This window comes from Cervus canadensis, chromosome 20, assembly GCF_019320065.1.
Source record: "Cervus canadensis isolate Bull #8, Minnesota chromosome 20, ASM1932006v1, whole genome shotgun sequence".
Classification (NCBI taxonomy): domain Eukaryota; kingdom Metazoa; phylum Chordata; class Mammalia; order Artiodactyla; family Cervidae; genus Cervus; species Cervus canadensis.
This window is the reverse complement of record NC_057405.1, coordinates 44,600,819-44,626,681: the sequence shown is the minus strand read 5'-3', so window position 1 is coordinate 44,626,681 and position 25,863 is coordinate 44,600,819. Positions and strand designations below refer to the sequence as shown.

General features: G+C 40.5%; 1 protein-coding gene across 1 annotated transcript in view; it reads left to right on the top strand.

The window, feature by feature from the left end:
* Nucleotides 1-25,525, top strand: part of SLC35F1 (solute carrier family 35 member F1) — a 416,463-nt gene extending 390,938 nt beyond the window's left edge. The window contains exon 8 of the mRNA XM_043439006.1: nucleotides 22,159-25,525. Within this exon, the coding sequence (XP_043294941.1) occupies nucleotides 22,159-22,383 (225 nt within the window). The 3' untranslated portion in view covers nucleotides 22,384-25,525. The remainder of the gene's footprint in view (nucleotides 1-22,158) is intronic.
* Nucleotides 25,526-25,863: the final 338 nt, after the last annotated feature.

Below are 25,863 nucleotides of genomic sequence, written 5' to 3'. Positions count from 1 at the left end.
ATACAGGAAGTTACAGAAGATTTTGAGTTCAGGCTCTGGAGTAAAACTCTGCAGTTGACCCCTGACTTTCCTGTGTTCTTCTAGTGTGGACTTGGACAGTCTCCTTAACCTCTCTATGTCATCCATCCCCTGTGATGGGGATAACAATAGAACCTATTCGTAGACTCTTTGAAGCTTAAAGGAGGCAATATATGCATTTAGCTCAGACACAGGCACATAGTAAGAAAATCAATGAATGTTAACTGTTATCACTTTATGAACATAAACATAATAAAGCTACAGATAAAGTTATATACAAGTTATATACCATTGTATGTACGCACAGGTTAACTTGACAATAAAAAAGATCATTTCTAAGTGACAGATCTCTTTACAGCTCAGTGAGTTCTCACCGTCTCCCTCAAAACTATATATTAAGAGAAACATATAGATGAGTATATCAATGCATGGATGTCAAATTTAGGGGATGCCTCTAGATTTTTATTTTTAAAACGTGTTTATATAATAGTAACATAACCCAAAGGTCACATTATTTTCAAGTCTTAAGACATTAGATTACTTAATTTTTAAAAAACTTTAATTTTTTAATGGGGTATAGCCGATGAACAAGCAATGTTGTGATAGTTTCACATGCTCAGCAAAGGAATTCAGCCATATATATATACACATGTATCCCTTCTCCCCTGAACTCCTCTCCCATCCAAGCAGAGTCCATGTGCTATACAGTAGATCCTTGTTGGTTATTCATTTAAAATATAGCAGTGTATACATGTCCAATAATAGGTACAAAGTTTAAATTAAAAGGGGGAAAATGGGGTGGGATGGGAAGGGAGATGGGAGGGAGTTTCAAAAGGGAGAGGATATATGTATACCTATGGCTGATTCATCTTGAGGTTTGACAGAAAACAGCAAAATTCTGTAAAGCAATTTTCCTTCAATAAAAAATAAATTAATTTTTTTTAAAAGGGAGAAAAAGAACAAGTGTTAAATGTCTGTCACATTTTTTATAAGCACTTTACGGATTTCAAGTATTATGCAGTTCTGGGAAAATGTAATGATAATTATATAAGATTTTATGATGAAATAACCATTTATTCTTCCATATTGCTGATACTTCTCAGTGATATTTTGGAATTAAAAAGTGAGTTTTGAGCGCTATGTAAGAGAAGGTGACAGCTGTTTATCAGGTTCTGTGGATGAAGAATGTTACCTGCCTTATCAGTAAACAAAGAATGTTGCAGCCATCAAGCTATCAGCCACTATAGTCAAGACTGTGTACCTTAAGGGGATTCAGAATGGAGAAAAACAGGATACTAACCCTAGATAGTTAATGAGCATCTCAAAGGAATGATTTCAATGACCAAAGACTCTTGTATCTTCCCATATATAAATGCTTTTTGTTTAATTAGCAGAAATCTTTTGATGTTTACCAATTTGTTTTTGCAAAATGCCTGTATATCCTGGTTGCCCCCTTACTTCTTCAGAATACTCCCTTTTACAGCTCCCTGAGGACCTGTCTCCTGGGCTTAAGTCCTCAGAAAATTCGCCAAATAAAACATAAGTCTCAACTTACAGGCAGTACATTTTTTTTCAGTCGACAGTACCAAACTCCTTATTTAGGAAAAAAAATTGATGAGCCATGAAAACCATACAATGATTTCTTCCTTGACAGTTGCCACATCAAAATATTCTTCATGATAAAGTTATTTCGTTTTTCTGTCTCTCCTGCCACTACCAGGGGCAAGTGAGAGAAGAGAATGAGAAATTCCAATATGGTAGCATGGGTGTGATCACTCATGTCCAACTCTCTGCGACCCCATTGGCTTTACCCTCTAGGCTCCTCTGCCCATGGGATTTTCCAGGCAAGAATACTGGAGTGGGTAGCCATTTCCTTCTTGAGGGAATCTTCTCAATCCAGGGATTGAACCCACATCTCCTGCATTGTCAGGCAAATTCTTTGGCACTGAGCCATCAGGAAAGCCCAATGCGGTTGCAGGAAATTTCATTTTTCATTTTGTCAAGGGGTTTCCCCCTCCTGCAGCTGGGATGTTTCTTGATGATTGTTCATGTCTATGAATTGAGAAAGAACAATTTCCAAATTCATCAATAATCTATTAAACTTGTTCTAAGATATATTAAATTAAATTCTACCCCATGCAGTAAGAGATATGGATTGCCCTAGAAGCTTGGATATAGGGAATGGAAGAAACAAAAAGAATTATATTGCAATGCAGTTAACCATTGCAATGCAGTTAGGAGATGGGAAGAGAATTGGGTGGAATGTCAAGGCCTCTGGGCACTGTGTCAGCTGTCACTGCAAGATGGAGCCCTAGGTTCTCTGCTAGACCTTCTCACACCTCCCGCTTCCTCAGCTCCAAGTAGTTCATCATGGAGCTCCATGCTTCGCTGAGGGACTAGTTTTCTGAAAATCAAATGAGATGATATACATGAAAATACTTTGGAGAAAGTAGACCTCGGTTTTGCTTGGTAGCTATAAATCTTAACTTAGAATTTTTTAAAATAAATTTATTCATTTTAATTGAAGGCTAACTAGTTTACAATATTGTAGTGGTTTTGCCATACATTGCCAAGAATCAGCCATGGGTGTACATGTGTTCCCCATCCTGAACCCCCCTCCCACTTCCCTCCCCATCCCATCCCTCAGGGTCATCCCAGTGCACCAGCCCTGAGCACCCTGTCTCGTGCATCGAACCTGGGCTGGCGATCCATTTCACATATGATAATATACATGTTTCAATGCTATTCTCTCAAATCATATCACCCTCACCTTCTGCCACAGAGTCCAAAAGACTGTTCTATACATCTGTGTCTCTTTCGCTGTCTCGCATATAAGGTTATTGTTACTATCTTTCTAAATTCCATACATATGCGTTAGTATACTGTATTGATGTTTTTCTTTCTGGATTACTTCACTCTGTATAATAGGCTCCAGAATTGTTTTGAATTATACTTTCCTACAGCTTCGCAAGTGGTGCTAGTGGTAAAGAACCCACCTGCCAAAGCAGGAGATGTAAGAGATGCATGTTTGATCCCTGGGTTGGGAAGATACCCTGGAAGAGGGCATGGCAACCCACTCCAGTATTCTTGCTTGGAGAATCCCATGGACAGAGGAGCCTGGTGGGCTACAGTCCATAGGGTCGCAGAGAGTCTGCCATGACTGAAGTGACTTTGCACACACCCATACATACTTTCTTAAATATGGTTCTCATCTTAGAACACTTCTCAGGTGGCAAGAAAGTAGACTAATGGAGAAATGAGATAACTTTATAGGTTAAATGTTGGCAGGAATTATACCTACAACACCACATAGTGTATAGTAGCACTATAGAAGATGTTTAGAGTAAATCCTCTCTGTTTAAAAAGATGATATATGACAACAGGAGGATAAAAGTACCATGAGAAATGCTTAGAAGAGAATCACATACTCTCAGAACAGTCAACTTCAATAACTGAGATTCTTAATTTCTTTCTTCACTCCCCAACTTTCGGTACTCCGTCAACAAATTCTGCCCATTCTCCTCCAAAATAGACTCCCTTCTGTTTCCACTGCCATCATCTTGGTTCAGAATACAACCATTTCTCACTTAGCCATTTCAGTAGCCTCTTGGTCTTCCTGCTTCCACTTATTCCTCTTGTCAATGAAACATGCCGCCTGCCACACCGCAAACAAAGGCTGTTGCAGCCATCTCTTTACAGCCCCCACTTTACAGCCGCCGAGCAGTGAGCCCTGAGGGAATTCAGGATAGAAACAGGATGCAACCACTGCAGCCACTCCCGATGGTGCACCCTGAGGACACTCAGATTTCCCTGAGCCCATACCCTTGCATCTTCCCATTAATAGAGAAGTGCTAAATTCCTTGACTTGAGATGTCTGTTTTTCTTTAATTAATAGTAATCTTTTGATGTTCTGACAACCTGGTCTTCATTTCACACACTCCTATGTGTCTGATTCCTGCCTTACCTCTTTGGAGCAGTCCCTTAGAGCTGTCTGAGAAGCAACATCCCAGGCTTCAGTCCTCAGTTTTGTCTGCCAAATATTCTCAACTTTTAGGTTGTGCTTTTTTTTGTTTTAGTTGATATACTCTACAGTTAAAGGCCCACCAGAAGCCAGGGTGTTTCTTTTAAAATACCAGCCAGACCATTCTCTCTTCTTCTGAATGCCACTTAATACTTCTTATTGCATTTTGAGCAAAATTTAGGTGCCCTCCTGACCTCTAAGGTCAACTTAAAGGTCAAATGATAACTTTCCTGAATGCCTACGTCCTCTGCCTCTGTCAGTTGAAAAAAAAAAAAAGGTACAACCTGAAAGTTGAGAGTTATATTTTATTTGGCAGACTTTCTTAGGACTTCAAGTCTGGCAGACAGTCTCTCAGATGAATGCTGAGAAAGCTGTTCCTAGGAGGAAGTGGGGGAGCCAGAATATGTAAGAGTTTCTGCAGCAACACCAGTATTTCCCAAAGTTGTATTGTAGATTAATTCCTTCAACTTAGTTTTAATCTGTCTCCCACAACAGACTGGAAACTGAGAACAGGGTGATATCCATTTTATAGTATTTGTCACTGCATTCCCAGCACATGACACATAACAGGAACTCAGTAAGCATTTCTTGAATGGATGGATGGTGAGGCAATAATTAGGATCTCAGATCACAGTTAAGCTCAGTTATTAAATGAATAATTAATTAGTGACTCTGTTAGTTTCATAGGACTACTATAAGAGATTACCGCAAACTTCTGTGGCTTAAGACCGACAGACATTTATTCTCTCACAGTTCTGGGGCCCGATGTTCAAAACCAGCTTCCCCAGGGCAAGACTGAGGTTCAACAGAGCCATGTTCCAACTCGAGGCTCTGGGGGAGAATGTGTTCCTGTCCAGCTTCTCCGACTGCCAGCATTCCTTGGCCTGTGGCTGTGTCACTCCAGTCTTTGAGGCCAGCATCTTCAAATCTCTTCCTCCTCTGTCTTCATATCCCCTTCTTCTCTGTGAGTCTGAAATCTCCCTCTCCTCCCTCTTGTAAGATACACGTGATTGTATTTAGGGCCCACCTGAATAACTGGTATGTATTACTCTGCTCTAGCCCCCATACAAAATACCACAGGCTGGGTGGCTTAGAAAACAGAAAAATTATTGTCACACTTTTGAAGGCTGAAAGTCCCAGATCAGGGTCCAGCAGGGTCCAGTTTCTGGTGAGGGCTCTCTTCGTGGCTTACAGACAACTGCCTTCTCACATCTTCACATGGTGTTTTCTCTGTGTGTACACATGGGAAGAGCAAGGGCCAGTGAGAGAGAGTTCTCTGATCACTTTTCATATGGATGCTAATTCTTCTTTATGACTGCATTTAACCTTAATTAACTTAATAGAGCTGGAGAAGGGAATGGCTACCTGCTCCAGTATTCTGGCCTGGAGAATTCCATAGACTATATAGTCCATGGGGTTGCAAAGAGTCGGACATGACTGAGTGACTTTCACTTTCACTTTTCACCTTAATAGAGGCCCCATCTCTATACAGACACGTTGAGGGTCTTTGATATATAAATTTGTTGGGGGTGGGGGGCGGTGCACAATTCAGTCCATAGCACCCAGGCTAATCTATCATCTCAAAATCCTCAAACACGTCTGCAAAGACCCCTTCTCCAAATAGGGTAACTAAGAGTCACAGATTCCAGGGATTAGGATGTGGATGTAATTTGGGGTCCACTTTAAAGCTTAACATAATGAAGAAGCAAAGTGAGCTGCTAAACTTACATATACTCATGGCTGCTCAAACATGATTTGTGTCAATGGGGAGGAGTTGCTCACAATTAATAAACAAGGCAAAGCAGAATAGGAATTTATAAGGACTTAAGTAATCACCATTGTAGGAAAACTTAAATAAGTCCAGACACTGAACTTATAAGCCAGGGGGTTATTATTTTTATTGCCAAAAAAGCCTTCTCTCCAGATGGATTGATTGTCGCACTCTTCTTTTAAGTTGCCAATTCTATAAATGCATTTGCAGTTCAACTTGATTCGTGTTGAACTTTTCAGAAAGAGTTACTGAAGAAGGTTTTTATATCTATCTTTGCTTTAGCATTTACTCCCTCTGATGTAAAGTTAACAATATAGCTGACATTTATTGAACATTTGTTGTGTGCCAAGCACTGCACCGAAAGTTTTATACATGTATTTAATTTGCTTCTCACAGCAGGGAGGTGCTATTATTATCCTTCATTAACTGATGAGAAATCAGAGGTGTGGAGAAGTAAAGAACTTGTCCAAGACCATAGCAAGAAAGTGTCAAACAGATATGCAAACCCCTACATTCTGACTCCAGAGCTCATCCTGTGAATCGCCACTTGATATTGCCTGGCAGTGATGGTTTAGTTGCTAAGTCATGTCTGACTCTTGCGTCCCCCCGGATTGTAACCCACCAGGCTCTTCTGTCCATGGGGTTTCCCAGGCGAAAACAGTAGAGTGGGTTGCCATTTCCTTCTCCAGGTGATCTTCCTGACCCAGGGATCAAACCCATATCTCTTGCATTGCAACCGGATTCTTTATCGCGGAGCCAGCAGGGAGCCCTGATATTGCCTGGAAAATATCATTAAACACTCCATTTCTAAAATTTACCCTGGGAATAAATTGTTATAAAAATTCACATCAGTATCTAGACCTTTAGTATAACAAATTTTTGCATTGTTAATTGTATTAGGGTTTTCCAGAGAAATAGAACCAATAGAATGTCTGTGTGTTTGTGTATCTATCCTTCTCTCTATCTCTACATATTCCCATCTATCTACCTTCCTATTTAGAGAGATACAGAGACAGATTTACTTTAAGGAAGTGACACATGCCATTGTAGAGGTTGGCAAGCTTGAGATCTGAAGAGCAGGCTGGCAGGCTGGAGTCCCGGGGAAGAGTTGGTGTTGTAAGTTGAGTCGAAAGATACAATTTCTTCTTCCTCAGTGACCTCAGTCCTTTCTCTCAAGACATCAACTGACTAAGAGAAGTCCATCCACATTATGGGGGTTAATCTACTTTAATCAGTGTCTACTGATTTAAATGTTAATTTCATCTAGAAAATATCTTCACAGCAACATCTAGACTGAGGTTTGACCAATATCTCGATACTATGGCTTAGCCAAGCTGACATGTAAAATTAACTATCACAAGTCTCCATCTTCTCAACTTGGCACCCACATACACACATCTTCTTAAATCATACTTAATCTCAACATAAAGACAGTAACAAAGCCATAGTTTTGCCCAACATGACACAACTAGCCTGCACACAATTGAAAACACACTAACCTTTTCCCTAGAAGAGGATGCAAACAACTTGGGGAGTGTTCACTCTTCTCCTTGATATCCTGTTAGTTAAATACTTAAGATGTAAAGTCAATACATCTTATCTGATAAGGGAAGGGAGAAAACAAAAATATTTTGTACACACACACACACAGAGACAAGCATATTTAAAATGAAATAAGGAGTAAATACTCATGACAATTACTGTCCTTATTTCTGTAACTGATCATATTACTGTAGCTGGAACTTATAACTACCTTCTTCCAATATCCTTTCTGTATTCCACTTGTTTCAACAACTATCTCAGCTAACCTTATGATTCTTTACCTGGTGGGGTGACCTAATGAGCCATCGAATGACTTTGGTGTAACTGAGCCTATAATTAAACATTCCCACAGCCTTGTTGCTCTTCAATAGCTAAGTCATGTTCGACTCTTTGTGACCCCCATGGACTGTAGCACACCAGACTCCCCTGTCCTCCACTATCCCCCAGAGTTTGCTCAAATTCATGTCCATTGAGTCGATGATGCTATCTAACCATCTCAAACTCTGCTACCCTCTTCTCCTTTTGCCTTCCATCTTTCCCAGCATCAGGTTCTTTTCCAGTGACTTGGCTCTTTGCATTGGGTGACTGAAGTATTGGAACTTCAGCATCAGTCCTTCCAATGAGTATTTAGGGTTGATTTCCTTGAGGATTGACTGGTTGCTCTCCTTGCTGTCCAAGGGACTCTCAAGAGTCTTCTCCAGCATTACAGTTAGAAACCATCAGTTCTTTGGTGCTCAGCCTTCTTTATGGTCCAATTACCCACAGACTATTGCCCCTTTTATTCCACTTCCAACTTGGCTATGATGATCTTCTTTTGCTGGACTGCAGAGAATAGAAATCTGCATGAATGAGGATTTCTATCTCTTCATCAAACCAAGTGAAAATGTCTGTTTGTCATATAAAAGATAGTGGCAGGAATCCATTTTTAGCTCCTTATTGCTGTACTCATGTGTGAAATTACCCGCAGGGGAAGAGATTTGCCTGTAAAAGAATCTTTATTGGCCTTAGATGTGATTGGCTGTACAGATTACACTGCCAAATGAATCGGTTTTGCAAACCAAACAGAAGGCATCATAAACTGAGCTCAGATTACAGTGGGGGTATCCACTTGCCATGAGTGACAGCCTCAGGCCACGGAGAGGCAAGGGCCCTGGCTTCTGCTTCTCTCCTTAACAATAAAATTCTTGGAGGGTAAGTTGTTTCCCAAATATTTAAACCTTAGTGATGTCTTAGTTTTCTGATATGGATTGAAAGACCATTTGGCATTTTAACTAAGGCACTTATTAACTTATCTTCTGTCTTGATTAGATTAGCATGAATTTGGGGTTATTTCTTTTCTCCCAATTGGAGAAAGCATGTGGAACCAGGCTTGGAGGTCAGTATTCTTAGTCCCTAAAAACAACCAATTTTGGTGTCTGTCGTGTGCCATGCCGCATTTAATATTTTCTGTGCTATGATTTAGAGTAAAGAAATATGGCAAAATGTAGCCAGAGAAATTTAGCCCACGTTTTTTTTCCTTTAAAAAAATGAAGAAAAAAGAAGAAGAGGAGAAATAAAAGGAGACAAGAGTAGGAGACAAAGCAATAATGAGGCAGATCCAAAGAATTTGAAAAAGCTCAGGCCTTTGTGGACAATTTATTTCCAGCCCAGTAAACCCAGAAGCAGAACTTTTGCATTTTTAGTGCCCTTAATAATAATAAAAGTGATCTCGTTAGGTTAGGGCAGAGCCAAAATTAGGAGGTCAAGTACCAGCGTGTTTATGTTGGTGTTTCTGTGGAGGCAGGTCTGTCTAGTTTCCTTGCCCTGAATAGCAGCTGGCTCAGACTCAGGAGCAATAGATCAGAACTAGGCAGGGCCTTTTGTCACAGGATCCCAGTGAGGACACAGTTTGCAGCCTGCCCAGCAACGGCCAGCTGCCTCTGGTTCTCTCCCTACCATTCCATTCCCAGGTTCAAGGTGTGGTCTACAGACCCCTGAGATTCACACAGCTGCTAAGAGACATGTCATCACTGATAATCCATCCTCTCCTTCCTGCCCCAGGACAGGGTCCACCTTTCAAACCACGTATCAACTGGGGACTCGAGACCTTGGGCTCCTCAGGCAATTTAGTTATAAAACCCAATTTTACCTATGCATAATATTGGGACTTAAAAATTCCACAGCAGCAGCATTATCTTTAATTATGATTCATTCTTTTGATTGGTATTTTGCCCAACTTTGTCACTGATGAATCTTTAAACTACCCTGGTACCTAAGATCTCCAAACTATGAAATCTGGTTCTGTTTGAAATAGTATTGGGCTCATTTTTTTTTCTTTTTTTTGGTCTAGAAATCTCGATTAGATGTACCAGTAGCTTTATCTTTATATATGCATTTCATATCACAAAGAGTGGTAGTACTGGGGAGAGGAGCCTATGCTTTATGTGCAGAATATTCAGGAAAGTTTCACAGATTTAATGAAAAGTCTAATTCTTCCCAGGCATAACTTGCTGCTGGAAATGCCAGGCCAGTCTCCATACAGAGAAATTCTTCCCAGCAGCTACTGAACCTCACCTTTACCAGCCTGTGTGTATAACCTCCTTCATTCCATTTACCAATGGTTGCATTGACTTCTGAAGCAACTGCTAAATTTGCAGATTCCCAGACTCTACCATCCTAGGTATTTTCTTTTTTTTTTTTTTTTTTGGTATTTTCTAATTAAGAGTTTAAAATGTGGAGAGTGGGGGCTTTCCTGGTGATCCAGGGATTAAGGCTCCATACTTCCAGTGCAGGGGATGTGGGTTCAATCCCTGGTCAGGAAACTAAAGTTCCACATGCCTCATGGTGTGGCCCAAAAAAAAAAAAAAAAACCCAGTTTTTTTAAAAAATCAATTAAAAAAATTTTTAATATGGAAAGATTTGATTACATCTGTATCTCTTTAAAAGATGAATAAGAACTAGAGAGGATATCATTATAGTGGCCACATATTCTTTGTGTACCTGAAATACCTCCATGTCAGAAAACATGTCTAAGACTTAGAAATATCCTTGAATTCATTTCTGAGCAGCTTCCTTACACAGCTGAGAAACCATTTTCAACTCTTAACCGTTCTCATGTTTCCATGGCAGGCTGACATCCACTAGAGCCCCTTTGTTTGGTCAAGGCAACTTGTCTTTTGAAATTTTACCACTAATGTTGGCCTTGAGCTATGAATGCTCAGACTACCACACAATTGCACTCATCTCACATGCTAGCAAAGTAATGCTCAAAATTCTCCAAGCCAGGCTTCAATAGTATGTGAACCATGTTCAGATGTTCAAGCTTGATTTAGAAAAGACAGAGGAACCAGAGATTAAACTGCCAACATCCTTTGGATAATTGAAAAAGCAAGAGAGTTCCACAAAAACATTTACTTCTGCTTTATTGACTATGCCAAAGACTTTGACTGCGTGAATCACGACAAAATGTAGAAAATTCTTAAAGAGATGGGAATACCAGACTACCTGACCTACCTCCTGAGAAATCTCTATGCAGGTCAAGAAGCAACAGTTAGAACTGGACATGGAACAACAGACGGTTCCAAATTGGGAAAGGAGTACATCAAGGCTGTATTTTGTCACCCTGCTTATTTAACTTATATGCAGGGTACATCATGCAAAATGCTGGGCTGGATAAAGCACAAGCTGGATTCAAGATTGCTGGGAGAACTATCAATAACCTCAGATATGCAGATGATACTGCCCTTATGGCAGAAAGCAAAGAGGAACTAAAGAGCCTCTTGATAAAAGTGAAAGAGGAGAGTGGAAGAGTTGGCTTAAAGCTCAACATTCAGAAAACTAAGATCATGGCATCTGGTCCCATCACTTCATGGCAAATAGATGGGGAAACAATGGAAACAGTGACTGACTTTATTTTGGGGGGCTCCAAAACCACTGCAGATGGTGATTGCACCCATGAAATGAAAAGAAGCTTGCTCCTTGGAAGAAAATGACCAATCTAGACAGCATATTAAAAAGCAGAGACATTACTTTGCCAACAATGGTCCATCTAGTCAAAGCTATGGTTTTTCCGGTAGTCATGTATGGATGTGAGAGTTCGACTATAAAGAAAGCTGAGAAAAAAAAAAAAGAAAGCTGAGAGCTGAAGAATTGATGCTTTTGAACTGTGGTGTTGGAGAAGACTCTTGAGAGTCCCTTGGACTGCAAGGAGATCCAACCAGTCCATCCTAAAGAAAATCAATCCTGAATATTCACTGGAAGGACTGATGCTAAAGCTGAAACTCCAATACTTTGGCCACCTGGTGCAAAGAACTGACTTATCTGAAGAGACCCTGATGCTGGGAAAGATTTAAGGTGGGAGGAGAAGGGGATGACAGAGGATGAAATGGTTGGATGGCATCACCGACTGAATGGATGTGAGTTTGAGTAGGCTCTGGGAGTTGGTGATGGACAGGGAAGCCTTGCATGCTGCAGTCCATGGGGTCGCAAAGAGTCGGACACAACTGAGAGACTGAATTGACTGACTGACTGACTGACTGACTGACATGGTATTTCCTTCCTCCACTCTTCATATGTAGCCTTGGAACCACAGGAGGCTTGGAAGTGTTGCCCTTTACCCATTTGCCATACATGAGAAGCCTTCAGGGATGGTGTTCTCTCAGGCTACTCAGCTTCTCTAAAGAAAAGTTCAGAATGTATTTGGATCATTGATGTTTAAAGTGATTATTGATATAATTGAATTATTGTCTACCATGTTTGTTACTATTTTCTATTCCTTGCCCTTGATTTCTGTTCCTATTTTTATGTTTCATTCCTTTTTTGCCTTTTGTGGTTTCAATTAAATACTTTATATCATTCAAATAAAGTGGAAAAAAATTTTTTTAAAGCAAAGTTCACAAGGCAGGATCTATCAGGTCAGCCATAGTGGCTCCAAGGTATATGTGTGTGTGTGTGTGTGTACATACACAAAATGAGACAAAGAGAAAAAAATACATGTTAAGTGAATATAGAAAAGAATTATATGGGGTGGGGGGTTGACTAATCCAAGTTTTTCAGTCATGTTTCCTCCTAGCTATTGAGAAATTTTCTTTTCTATATCTTTTATCGTTTTCATTGGACCTTATTTTCTCCCTGTTTCCACTTGTATTTTCACTAAGCTTCCTCAGTTCTATCAGTTCAGTTCAGTCGTTCAGTTGTATCCGACTCTTTGCGACCCTATGAACCACAGCACGCCAGGCCTCCCTGTCCATCACCAACTCCCAGAATTTACCCAAACTCATGTCCTTCAGTCGGTGATGCCATCCAACCATCTCATCCTCTGTCATCCCCTCCTCCTCCTGCCCTCAATCTTTCCCAGCATCAGGGTCTTTTCAAATGAATCAGCTCTTCACATCAGGTGACCAAAGTATTGGAGTTTCCAGCTTCAACATCAGTCCTTCCAGGGAACACCCAGGACTGATCTCCCTTAGGATTGACTGGTTGGATCTCCTTGCAGTCCAAGGGACTCTCAAGAGTCTTCTCCACCACCACAGTTCAAAAGCATCCATTCTTTAGCGCTCAGCTTTCTTTATAGTCCAACTCACATCCATACGTGACTATTGGAAAAACCAAAGCCTTGACTAGACGGACCTTTGTTGGCAAAGTAATGTCTCTGCTTTTTAATATGCTGTCTAGGTTGGTCATAACTTTCCTTCTGAGGAGTAAGCATCTTTTCATTTCATGGCTGCAATCACCATCTGCAGTGATTTTGGAGCCAAGAAAAAATAAAGTCAGCCACTGTTTCCACTGTTTCCCCATCTATCTGCCATGAAGTGATGGGACCAGATGCCATGATCTTAGTTTTCTGAATGTTGAGCTTTCAGCCAACTTTTTCACTCTCCTCTTTCACTTTCATCAAGAGTCTCTTTAGTTCTTCTTCACATTCTGCCATAAAGGTGGTGTCATCTGCATATCTGAGGTTATTGATATTTCTCCCAGCAATCTTGAATCCAGCTTGTGCTTTATCCAGCCCAGCATTTCTCATGATGTACTCTTGCATATAAGTTAAATAAGCAGGGTGACAATATACGGCCGTGACATACTCCTTTTCCTATTTGGAACCAGTCTGTTGTTCCATGTCCAGTTCTAACTGTTGCTTCCTGACCTGCATACAGGTTTCTCAAGAGGCAGGTCAGGTGGTCTGGTACTCCCATCTCCTTCAGAATTTTCCACAGTTTATTGTGATCCACACAGTCAAAGGCTTTGGCATAGTCAATAAAACTGAAATAGACATTTTTCCAGAACTCCCTTGCTTTTTTGATAATCGAGCGGATGTTGGCAATTTGATCGCTGGTTCCTCTGCCTTTTCTAAAACCAGCTTGAACATCTGGAAGTTCATGGTTCACATATTGCTGAAGCCTGGATTGGAGAATTTTGAGCATTACTTTACTAGCGTGTGAGATGAGTGCAATTGTGCGGTAGTTTGAGGATTCTTTGGCATTGCCTTTCTTTGGGATTGGAATGAAAACTGACCTTTTCCAGTCCTGTGGCTGTGGCTACTGCTGAGTTTTCCAAATTTGCTGACATATTGAGTGCAGCATTTTCACAGCATCATCTTTCAGGATTTGAAATAGCTCAACTGGAATTCCATCACCTCCACTAGCTTTGTTCGTAGAGATGCTTCCTAAGGCCCACTTACTTCACATTCCAGGATGTCTGACTTTAGGTGAGTGATCACATCATTGTGATTATCTAGGTTGTGTAGATCTTTTCTGTATAGTTCTTCTGTGTATTCTTGCCACCTCTTCTTAATATCTTCTGCTTCTGTTAGTTCCATACCATTTCTATCCTTTATTGAGCCCATCTTTGCATGAAATGTTCCCTTGGTATCTCTAATTTTCTTGAAGAGATCTCTAGTCTTTCCTATTCTATTGTTTTCGTCTATTTCTTTGCATTGATCGCTGAGGAAGGCTTTCTTATCTCTCCTTGCTATTCTTTAGAACTCTGCATTCAAATGGGTATATTTTTCCTTTTCTCCTTTGCTTTTCATGTCTCTTCTTTTCATAGCTATTTTTAAGCCCTCCTCAGACAACCATTTTGCTCTTTTGCATCTTTTTCTTGGGGATTTTCTTGATCCCTGTCTCCTGTACAATGTCACGAACCTCCATCCATAGCTCATCAGGCACTCTGTCTATCAGATCTAGTCCCTTAAATCTATTTCTCACTTCCACTGTATAATCATAAGGGATTTGATTTAGGTCATACCTGAGTGGTCTAGTGGTTTTCCCCACTTTCTTCAATTTAAGTCTGAATTTGGCAATAAGGAGTTCATGATCTGAGCCACAGTCAGCTCTATAAGTTAGACCTAAATTAGATTTAAATCTAAACCTTTCCTTTTTCTCAGATAGCTGCAGGAGCTGCAACTCTCATTCCCCTTAACCCCACTTTCCTAAGAAACCCACCAACAACTGTTTTTTTTCCAGGTCTTTCCTCTACCTCTCACAAGTGATAGTTTCTATTTCTGTTGAATCTTTGTACTTTTGGAGACAAAACTACCGTATATCTCTCTTTAAGAGCTAAGAGAATCTTTTAGCTTTTCATTACCTATTAAATCACAATTAGTTCTGATTATTAATAGGTCCAAGTGGGGTCATTGAACAAAAACAACCAGAGCCCAACATCAGGAACCTTGTAAAAGCCATGTTACAAAGAGGCATACATTGTAAAAGACGTCTTTTGACGTTCATGCTCAAGGAAGGAAGGAAAAACCAGGTCCTCCTGGGGTACACACATCAAGTTAAAGTAGAGCGTTAGCCCATGGTCACTTCATATCCTACTGCACACCTCTCTGAGGGTTGCCCATGTTCCTCTCTGCTCACCCCTGCCATCTTTTAGTCAATATGAAAAGAATGCCTCCTTTAAAAATTGTCCTCTTCCTCACATAATCTAGTCAATATATTTATAAAAGTACATTGAAATGGCTTTCAAACCATGTGGTTTTCTATTCGTATAGATTTAGGTCCATTAAAGTCATTTGATTATTAAATCTCAACTTAGATGTTTAATACCAAATCTAAGATGAAAATGTGGCCTGTTGCTAACTGAGTGCCGAATGTCCTATTGTTGTTGGTGTTGTAGCCTCTCAGTTGTATTCAACTCTTTGCGACCCCATGGACTGCCCACCGGCTCCTCCATCCATGGGATTTTCCAGGCAAGATACTGGAGTGGGTTGCCATTTCCTTCTTTAGGGGATCTTCCTGACCCAGGGATCAAACCCACTTCTGCATTGGCAGGCAGTTTCCTTAGCACTGAACCACCAGGGAAGCCCAGATGTCCCATTAGCTAGCAAGTAATTGGCTAAACTAGATTTCTTCTCTAGTTGAAGATAGAGAGATCTATATAGCCTTATCATCAGTCCTCCAAGCCACCCCGTTCTGGACAGTGGCTTATCCCAGTCAGATTGCTTTCAGCAACACCACAGATACTCTCCTTACATACAATGAGTACTTTCTGATCCTTGTTAGCAAAGAGACCTATCAAAATAGAAAAAGGCAAGAGGAAAGTCAGCAGCATGTGCAGTATGGTAGTGAAAAAGGGTGCATCCTTGTGCAACTTCTCAAAATTACAAGTCAGATAAAATGCAGGCAAAGGGCAGCATTTCTGATGCTCACGTGTGGACCACAACATCTTCATCAGAAGATTGATAGGCCATGATTGACCTTGGAGAGGCTCACAGAGTATACTGCAAACAGCAGCCCATATTCAGACAGGAAGCAGCAAACCTCCACCTGAAACTCACAATATCTGTCACTGGCAGATGGCTTTCTGGGAAGTAGGCATGAGTATTTCTTTGAAGTTAACAAGTAAAGCAGCCTGGAATATGCAGACTTTTTGTTTGATTGATTGCTTTAAAAAAAAAAAAAAAAAACACTCTATCAGGATAAGTACAGCATCCAGAACTGAGGGTCATCCTGTTAGGTACCCCTAATAGGGGTATTATCAATCTATAAAGAAAAAAGGAAAAGGAAACTTTTTCTTACTTTTTAAAATACCAAACCTTTTTGTAATTCACCATAATCCCTTCCTTTCTGATTACTTTTTGAGCTTGTGTGTTAAATGAAAACTTTCTCTCCTGGCTATTAAACCTCTTGATGACTTCCAAGACAGCTCTGTCATATAAAATTCCTTTCTGTCTGTATTTTGAACTATTTTAGTGTGAATTCTGTTTGAATTAAATAGAAATGCAATGGAAGTAAGATATGTGTTGCCATTTGAAAGTGTCCCAAAACCTCTTTGTATTGGATTTATCATTCAACTTAATGGTTCCATGTCTCAAAAGTGATTGGTTCAAGTAGTATTTTTTTTTTTTTTTAGTTCTACCACTTTATTGCTACCAACCCATTTCCCTCCACCCTTGTGCACACATGCTCAGTCATGTAATCCCATGGACTTCACCCGCCAGACTCCTCTGTCCATGGACTTTTCCAGGCAAGAATACTGGAGTGGGTTGCCATTTCCTTCTCCATAAGTAGTATTTTTTTTAACACTGGCAAAGACATTAGCTTTACAAGAATTGGCTATTAAAATATTTATCATGTTAATCAAGTCAGTATATAGGAACCAAAATCAGAAATTGAGAGAAATTCAAACCTTTCTCATACCCTGTATCAGATCTTTTCCTGTCCCTACATTATTTCCGTTGCCAAAGACTGTTCACCTCAAGTTATGAAACTTCCTCTGTCAGCTCTCTGATCAGCAGTCTACAATCGTCTACCAGACTCTTGCCTTATGCATTGCCCCTCCCAATTCATCATCTTATCACTCTCCCCTAATTGATTATAGGTTTGAAGATGATGACTTTTGGGGTCAATGATTAAGGATCACTACTACAACTTCTCTCTCAAGGAGTCTCTGTTTAGCATTTTATGTATGAGAAATAATGCTGGATTGAGTTGAAAGCTAAAACATTTGAAATCCACTATTGATACAGGCTAGTTTTTTAATTGTTTCTTTCTTTAGTATGAAACTTCAGTTAAATGCATTAATTCATTCAAACGGTCAACAAAGAGCAAATAAAACTTAATAGATATGGAAATGGCAACCCACTCCAGTATTCTTGCCTGGAGAATTCCAGGAACAGAGGAACCTGGTAGGCTACAGTCTGTGGGGTCGCAAAGAGTCGGACACGACTCACAACACACACACTATGCCAGATTCTGCACTTGACAATTTAATCAATGATTATATAAAAATATGGTAACACTGATACATATAGTCATTGATGAGAACAACGGAGCCAATGTAGATTGAATAATATTAACAATGGAGTCAATGTAGACTGAATCCTCACTGTGATGTAGGCGCTAGGATAAGTGCTTCACATGCTTTACCTAATTTTATCCTTATAACCATCCTATACAGTAGGTACAATTATTATCCCCGCTGTACTGATAAAGAACTTGGACCTGGAAAGAAACTTGTCCAAAATGACAGTCAGAGAGGAGTGGAGCTAGAATTTAAATCCGGTTTGTGGATAGAATGTAGTTCTAATCTCAGAGCCCATTCTTAATCTCTCTGCCTCCATCTGCCGCAACAGAGGTAGCCTCTGTTGCAAAACCTCCCTTGCAAGCTTCTCACTTGAAACTGGAGATGCATGAGGGGTTTTTTGAAAATGAAAGTCAGTATCAAAATATTTGAAATGTTGCTACTGTTAGGAACAAGCTCATTTCATTTGTTGAAAGTGAAGTGAAAGTGTTAGTCACTCAGTTGTGTCCGACTCTGCAATCCCACGGACTATAGCCCACCAGGCTCCTCTGTCCATGGAATTCTCCAGGCAAGAATACTGGAGTGGGTAGCCATTCCCTTCTTCAGGGGATCTTCCGAACTCAGGGATCAAACCTGGGTCTCCTGCATTACAAGCAGATTCTTTATCTTCTGAGACATCAGGGAAAGTTTCAAGTAAAGGATGAAGCTCTTCAGTTCAGTCACTCAGTCATGTCCAACTCTTTGTGACCTCATAGACTGCAGCATACCAGGCATCCCTGTCCATCACCAGCACCCAGAGCTTGCTCAAACTCATGTCCATCGAGTCGGTGATGCTATCCAACCATCTTATCCTCTGTTGTCCCCTTCTCCTCCTGCCTTCAATCTTTCCCAGCATCAGGGTCTTTTCCAATGAGTCAGTTCTTTGCATCAGGTGGTCAAAGTATTGGCATTTCAGCTTTGGCATCAGTCCTTCCAATGAATACTCAGGACTGATCTCCTTTAGGATTGACTGGTTGCATCTCCTTGCAGTCCAAAGGACTCTCAAGAGCCTTCTCCAACACCACAGTTCAAAAGTATCAATTCTCTGGCACTCACCTTACTTTATGGTCCAACTCTCACATCCATGCATGAATACTGGAAAAACAGCTTTGACTAGATGGGGCTTTCTCAACAAAGTAATGTCTCTGCTATTTAATATGCTGTCTAGGTTTGTCATAGCTTTTCTTCCAAAGAGCAAATATCTTTTAATTCCATGGCTGCAGTCACCATCAGTGATTTTGGAGCCTGAGGAAATAAAGTCTGTCACCGTTTCGATTGTTTCCCCATCTGTTTGCCATGAAGTGATGGAACCAGATATCATGATCATAGTTTTTTGAATGTTGAGTTTTAAACGAGCTTTTTCACTCTCCTCTTCACCATCATCAAGAGGTTCTTTAGTTCCTCTTTGCTTTCTGCCATAAGTGTGGTGTCATCTGCGTATCTGAGGTTATTGATATTTTTCTCAGCAGTCTTGATTCCAGCTTGAGCTTCATCCAGCCTAGCATTTTGCATGATATACTTTGCATATAAGTTAAATAATCAGGTAACAATATACAGCCTTGATGTTTTCCTTTCCCAATTTGGAACCAGTCCATGGTTTCTGTTTCTTTGACCTGCATGTTGTTTTGCTACCATCTTATTTTATAAACAAATTCATAAAGAAAAATAATTATTTTCATTGGGAGAAACTGAATTAATCAAGTTTAGTGAAGCTGTTATAAGCTGAATCCAGTATACAAGCCATCTGAGGAAGCATTATCATATGACTGTGATTGATAACGGAATTAAAGGCAGTGATGCGGGCTCTAGAAAGAAAATAAAAAAGTGATCTTTAGTCTTAACTACCTTGCTGGTGCTAAAAGAGCGAGAGAGTAAGGTAAACAACAAGACATCACAGCAGGGACTTTTAGCCACAGGAATATTTTTTCTATGTGCCACTTTCAAAACTGCCTTTCCTATTATTGAACACTGTGGCATGGTGGTAAAGAATCCGCCTGCCAATGCAGGCAACACAAGAGATGTAGGTTCGATCTTTGAGTCGGGACAATCCCCTGGAGTAGGAAATGGCAACCCCGAAAATTCCATGGACAGAGGAGCCTGGCAGGCTACAGTCCATGGGAACCCAAAGAGTCAGACAACTGAGCACACACACCACACATCCATCTTATAACTCTTTATTATAACATTGCAACTTTATAGACTCTCTGGATCCTTTTCCTATTTTCTTCCAGCTTCCAATTAATTTTTTTTTACCAGTTTCTCCCAGTTTTAGTAAAGTGAAAGTATTAGTCACTCAGTAGTGTCTGATTCTTTGTGACCCCATAGACTATAGTCCACCAGGCTCCTCTGTCCATGGAATTCTCAAGGCAAGAATACTGGAATGGGTAGCTGTTCCCTTTTCCAGGGAATCTTCTCGACCTAGGGATCAAACCTGGGTCTCCTGCATTTCGGGCAGATTCTTTACCATCTGAGCCACCAAGGAAGCCTGGTTGTTTTAGACTATGAGCATAGAAAAATAAAATAAGAAAATCAAATCTGGCATGGCAGAGTATCTCTTTGACAAGCACACCCTGGGAAACAGTGATAATGAAAGCCAGACCTCCTCAGCCTGGCTTCCTATAGCCACAGGGGTGATGTCCCTAGTCACCAAGGCAGTACATACATATTTGTACTGCACCTTTTCTATAAGTGGTACCAAAATGTCTACTTAAGTTCTTTCCTTAGTACCATTCCCTCAAATAAAGTAATTGGTACCCCTCCCCACAAAAGGAAAATCAAATTGATTCTTTTTTCCAAATGGATGTGTTGTTGGGAAGGGTTAATTTTAAATCCATGCTGGCTCTGCTTCTGTGACTTTAACTCTTATTTTGCTGCTTTTGTTATTATAGGCATACTTAATGGCCTGCCTCAGGGAGCCCTGCCTGCCTCTCCTCCTCCTGACCCTTGGGCTAGGATGCCTTTGTTTGATTCACAGGGAGACGGCCTGACCCTACCCACCTATGAAGGACTGTGACTTTCTTGAGTTCTTTGTGTGGGAAATGGCGTCCTTCATCTGCTGCTTACTAGAGTGGTTCAGAAGTTCACATTTGGAGTGCTGGAATTGCAGATAGCTGTGGCATCTTTGTTTGTTGATATAATAGCAGATATTCCATTTCATACCACCAGTGAAATGACTGTAAGGAAGTGAAACTCACACATCCCCCTGCCTGAGGCTTGCCATTCTAGGAGACATTTGCAAGAATTAAATGGTCTTTTTTACTTTGTGTCCTAACCTCCCCCCATCTCTGATCCATAAAAGAACCTGGCATCCAGGCCCCGACAAGATGGTTATTTCAAGCCATTAGTCTGCCATCTTTTGGGTCAAATGGCTCTCCAAAGTTGTATTCCTTGCCTCAAGATCTCAACACCTGGATTTATTAGCCTATAGTCAATGAGCAGAGTGAGCTTGGAGTGGGTAACAGATGCAGGATGTGGTCAAGACTAGGACAACAGCCATCAACTGCAATGAGAATCAGCATGCAATAAGTGCATTGTATTATTTTTTCTATCTATACCTCTGGTTCTCCACTGAGACTATTCAGTCTTTGGTAGTAAGGACAATATGTTTTCATTTCTGTTTCCTCAGTACATAGTTCAATGTTTGATTCAGAGAAGGCATAGAAGAAACTAGTGGAAGAATGAAGGAGTGAATGAATGAATGAAACAACAGAAATGACAACACTCACATACTCATAGTGTTACCTCCCTGTCTCCCACTGACTACTCAAGTAATTCCATAATAACTACTCAAGAAGGCCCAAAAGGTATAGTTTTTTTAAAAAAAAATATGCAAATTCTCAGAGAAGTTATATACACCAATATTTTCTTGCTTTTTCCCCACAAAACTCTGAGTTGTCAAGCAGTAGTTTAGAAACACAACACTATATATCCTTTCCTGTTTGGTTTTGGTTTTAGATTAGTGGAGCAAGAATGAAAGGGTATACTATTTCTTTCTATCCAGGGATAATCTAGTCTTGCAAAGATAGTTAACCAAAGTCAATAACAATTCCTACTCAGAAGACAAATAGCGTCTGAATTGGATTAAGGTGAAACGAAAGTGCCTGCTACAGCTGTGTCAGCGAGGGACTCGGTGTTTATGGCTTCATTACAACCTTAAGTGGTGTATCTATATTTCTCCTGTGTTTAATGAAGCCACAAACAACCAGCTCTTTATTGAGTGATACTGGAGAGTTTTTTGCTTTTAACTTGATGTATTTCAGTTCGTGATTAACTAGCTCTCCCACATCAGGTAACTCGGACGGGTGCTTTAGAGACAATTAGCTAAATGTTCCTCTGTGTTAGCCACAGAATCAAGAAAAAAGATAAGGAGAATCAATAAGACCAAGCCAGAGTGGAAGAGAACATTCATCTTCCATCAAGATCATTGGTGGACTCATCAAGCTGCCTGTCACGAGAGAAAACGACTCTGCTCTCTCTCCCTCCCTCTCACCCCTGTGTACGTAGTTCGGCTCTGGCTGCTAAGTGACTTGCCTGTTGTGTTGTTCAGTTTTCAGGACTGTATCTCCTGTCTTTCTTCACCATCCTCCTCGGGCTGGTGCTCTACTCATCCACCTCCACGTACATAGCCCAGGACCCCCGGGTTTACAAGCAGTTCCGCAACCCTTCGGGACCCGTCGTGGACTTACCAGCCACAGCTCAGGTGGAGCCTTCGGTCACCTACACCAGCCTGGGCCAGGAGACCGAAGATGAGCCCCATGTGCGCGTGGCCTAGGATGACAGCCTCCCTGACCCCTGAGGACACCTCCGCAGCTGTGTGTCTGCCCGTCATCTCTGTTTTGTACATAGAGAAAGGTATTTATTAGGTGCGGTTTACAGAGGTGGACTGCAAGGTAGCAAATCCGAAAGCCTGTACGAGGCACACGCTGAACATCCCTGGAGATGCAGGCTCTGATCCGCCTGGAGGGATGCCTGCCTAGTGTGTATCCTGGTCACACACACACATACACCACCACCCCCGTCCACATTAATTACTGTGAAAATGTTTGAATCAAAAGCAAGTATTACTGTTTGTATGATATGGTTACTGTTATGATAGCGACTTTCAGGAGGAGGTTTTGTACTCCTGATGGGAACTCTCGCCAGACCCACATGTAGTTAGCATCACTCCCACTTTTCTATGGCAAGTCACTTTTTAAGAATCACACTTTATTTTTGTGCACCTTCTCTGAGTGCTGCATGCCACAGGAGCCCCACACTGCGACGCTTCCTTATCCTAGGCACCTGGGGGCTCATGGCTCCCTCTGTTACCTGTTGGATCGCCTGCTCAATATGTATTTCATGCTGTGACCCTTGTGGGGAGTGGCAACTGACCATATAATTCTCTATTCTAGGAATAGATATAAAACAAACATTTTAGCCTTTTTATATTTCAACCTCGGATTACTCCAGGCCATTGCCTTTCTGTTGCAACACATGATTCTGCTAATCAAGTCCCTGTAATAACAGGATAAGGAATGTTCCATTTCTGTGGCTTATGGGAAACCCCAGAGTAATATCACTTGTGCTTAGGGTAATATCTTTTTTAAAAAAATCTTTCTGCCTCTTCCTATGTTCCCTCTTCCAAAAAAAAAAAAAAGATTAATTTTCCTTTTCCCCCTAGATTTCTTTAGTGATAATATGGAGATCAATCAAGGCATTGGAAAAAGCCATGGTCCTCTGCCCTTTTGTGTGACACCCTTTTTGAAATATACCAGCATGGAAATTATCTTGATTGTGGGATATCATTGGTTGTCTGGCCTCCCAACAAAGTCAGGATGCTGCTGTGGTACAGCCTCTGACAACAGCTCATCTGATACGGCCACTGTGTAGTAGTAAAAATCTCACCAATGAAAAAGTCTGGCATTTTTGGTCATATTTGGCATCCATTCGATAGCAGAATGTATCAACATAGCACTCTTATGGATACAGAGAATATTCCAGGGTCCTGATAAGGCTTTGAGGGGTATGTCACTAATCTAATTTTGTCGCCTTTATAATAGCTCTTTCTTCAAACGTAGAAAATCGAGAAACACCACAGAGCTCTGTGATTGACAGCAGATTCTCTTTCTTCCTATCAGCACATGCAATAGTATTTATGTTTGGCTGGCTTCAGTATCATTCAGAAAGATCCTCGATAGAGTTACAGGATTTGTAAAGGAAAAGCAAATGTTTATGAAACTTTCGGCAGTTCAAATCAGTTCAAGTTAAGTAAGCAAAGCAAAACCCCAGTGGGGTCTCTGTAAGGTAGAGAACAGATTGCAGCTTAGTCAGGATTCCCATACTAGCCTGAACAAGGAAGGCCTAAATAGACCTGCAAAAGTGTCCCATGCTGTGAGTTAGCACCCACATGGCACCTCTGTCTGCCCTGTACCCTGGGGACAGGTAGTCCTGCCTTGGAGTTGGAGCAGACAAGTTATCTTTCCTGATATGCAAATTTTATGCTCATCTCCATTCAGCCCGCTTAGAAGCCTGTTTTATTTCTGGTGAAAAAAAAAATCAACATTAAAGCTGTATCAAATCAAAAGAACTTTGTCAATGTTTGCTCTCTGCTACCTTTCAAACCAATTAAATACCTTTCTCTGACTATTTTGTCCATTCAGATCTGAAGACCTTTAAAGACTGTGGTTTTATTTTTGTGTTTACATTCCTTTGGTTTGCATAATTTGTTTGATTTATTGCATTTTTAGTATTTATTTTCAGCCAAATATTTTCATCTTTTTTTATTCATTTTTATGACACTCATTTGTAGACGCTTAGTAAAATCTTAAGAGAAATAAGTGGATGAAAATATTTCCAAGTCAACTCAGTGGATGCAAGTTTTTTTTTTTTTTTTTATTTCAAAGAGGTTTGCAATCAATGGATGGCTACAGGTTGCCGTGTGAATTATTTTCTAGGATATTTTAATTGACTCCAAATTGTATGGAAACCAGGCGTGAATGTTAAGGTGAATTCACTGTATACCCTTTATCATCCCATGTCCTCGTACACAAGACTTTCATGTCACTGGGGTGCCTCACTATGTTGGTTCTTCTCCATTTAGAAAGGCTGATAACATAGTCGAATTGTCCAAGATTCATCCCGTGAATCAGGAGTTCCAGATTGACCTTTTGGGGGGAAAAAGACAGTAGCAAGAAACAAACTCTTTTTCTGTGTTAAGACATCAACCCTTTGGGAGTGGGGTAGGACATGGGAGTAGGATGTCATTATCTCTAGCTGTTTGAGTTTCTGGAATTTCATAACCTCAGTAGACACCAGCCAGAATTTCAGCTTTTCAATCTACCATAACTCTCTTTTCCACAAATGAGACTTTAGCAATTTGTATAGCATTGGGTTGGGTAAGCAAACCCTAGCTCTCCTAAATCTCGCTCGAGATAAGTGGTGGTCCTCACGTTCTCCATGACAACTTGCACTGGGGCGAGCGCTCACCTTGGTCACACCTTCCCACAGCTCCACACTCTGAAATACACAACCAGGTAGACCAAGCAATGGGAAAATTTGTACCACTGTGTCCCATGAAAATGTTTCAATGTTTAGTTTAGATATTGCTAACTTGTGCTATTAACCTTTTGACAAGCGTGTAGTATTGTTCGTTTTGGGTTTGTTTTTGATTTGTAACCACTTAGTAGTCCCCAGATAGCTACCAGTACAGATTTTTACCCCATGGGTAGGATTCTACTGTCAAGCCACATAAATAACAAGCACACTAATCCCAACACTGCAAAAGGAAAATATGAACCAAAAAAGGAAATTGACACCAATAAGTTGAACAAACTCTCCATTTTTGATATTTGCATGCTCCCCTATGGACTGGCTGTGGCAATGTAATGCCTGTATAATGTTTTCAAATAAAAATAAATGCTTTATGAAAGCACCAAGTTCTTGGTTTTCTTGAGTGTTTATCTGCTCTATGACAACCGGGGAAGCAGTTCTCATGGGATGCTAGAAATAGCAACGAAAGGAGATAGCAGGGTACATGTCAAAATAAAAATCAGAAAGAAAATATTTCCATATTAGGAAGGGCACAGTTGGTCTCAGAGCTGTGGCTTCAAAAAGCCAAATTAAACACGTTTGTAATTTGCAAAATTAATTATTTGATGGGTACTTAAGGAGACCATGGCTACAACCTCTAAACCCACATTTAAAACATATGTAGGGCAATTATAAATTTACCCTCAAGAAACTGTTTCTCATAAAGAAGAAAGTTTTTTGTATG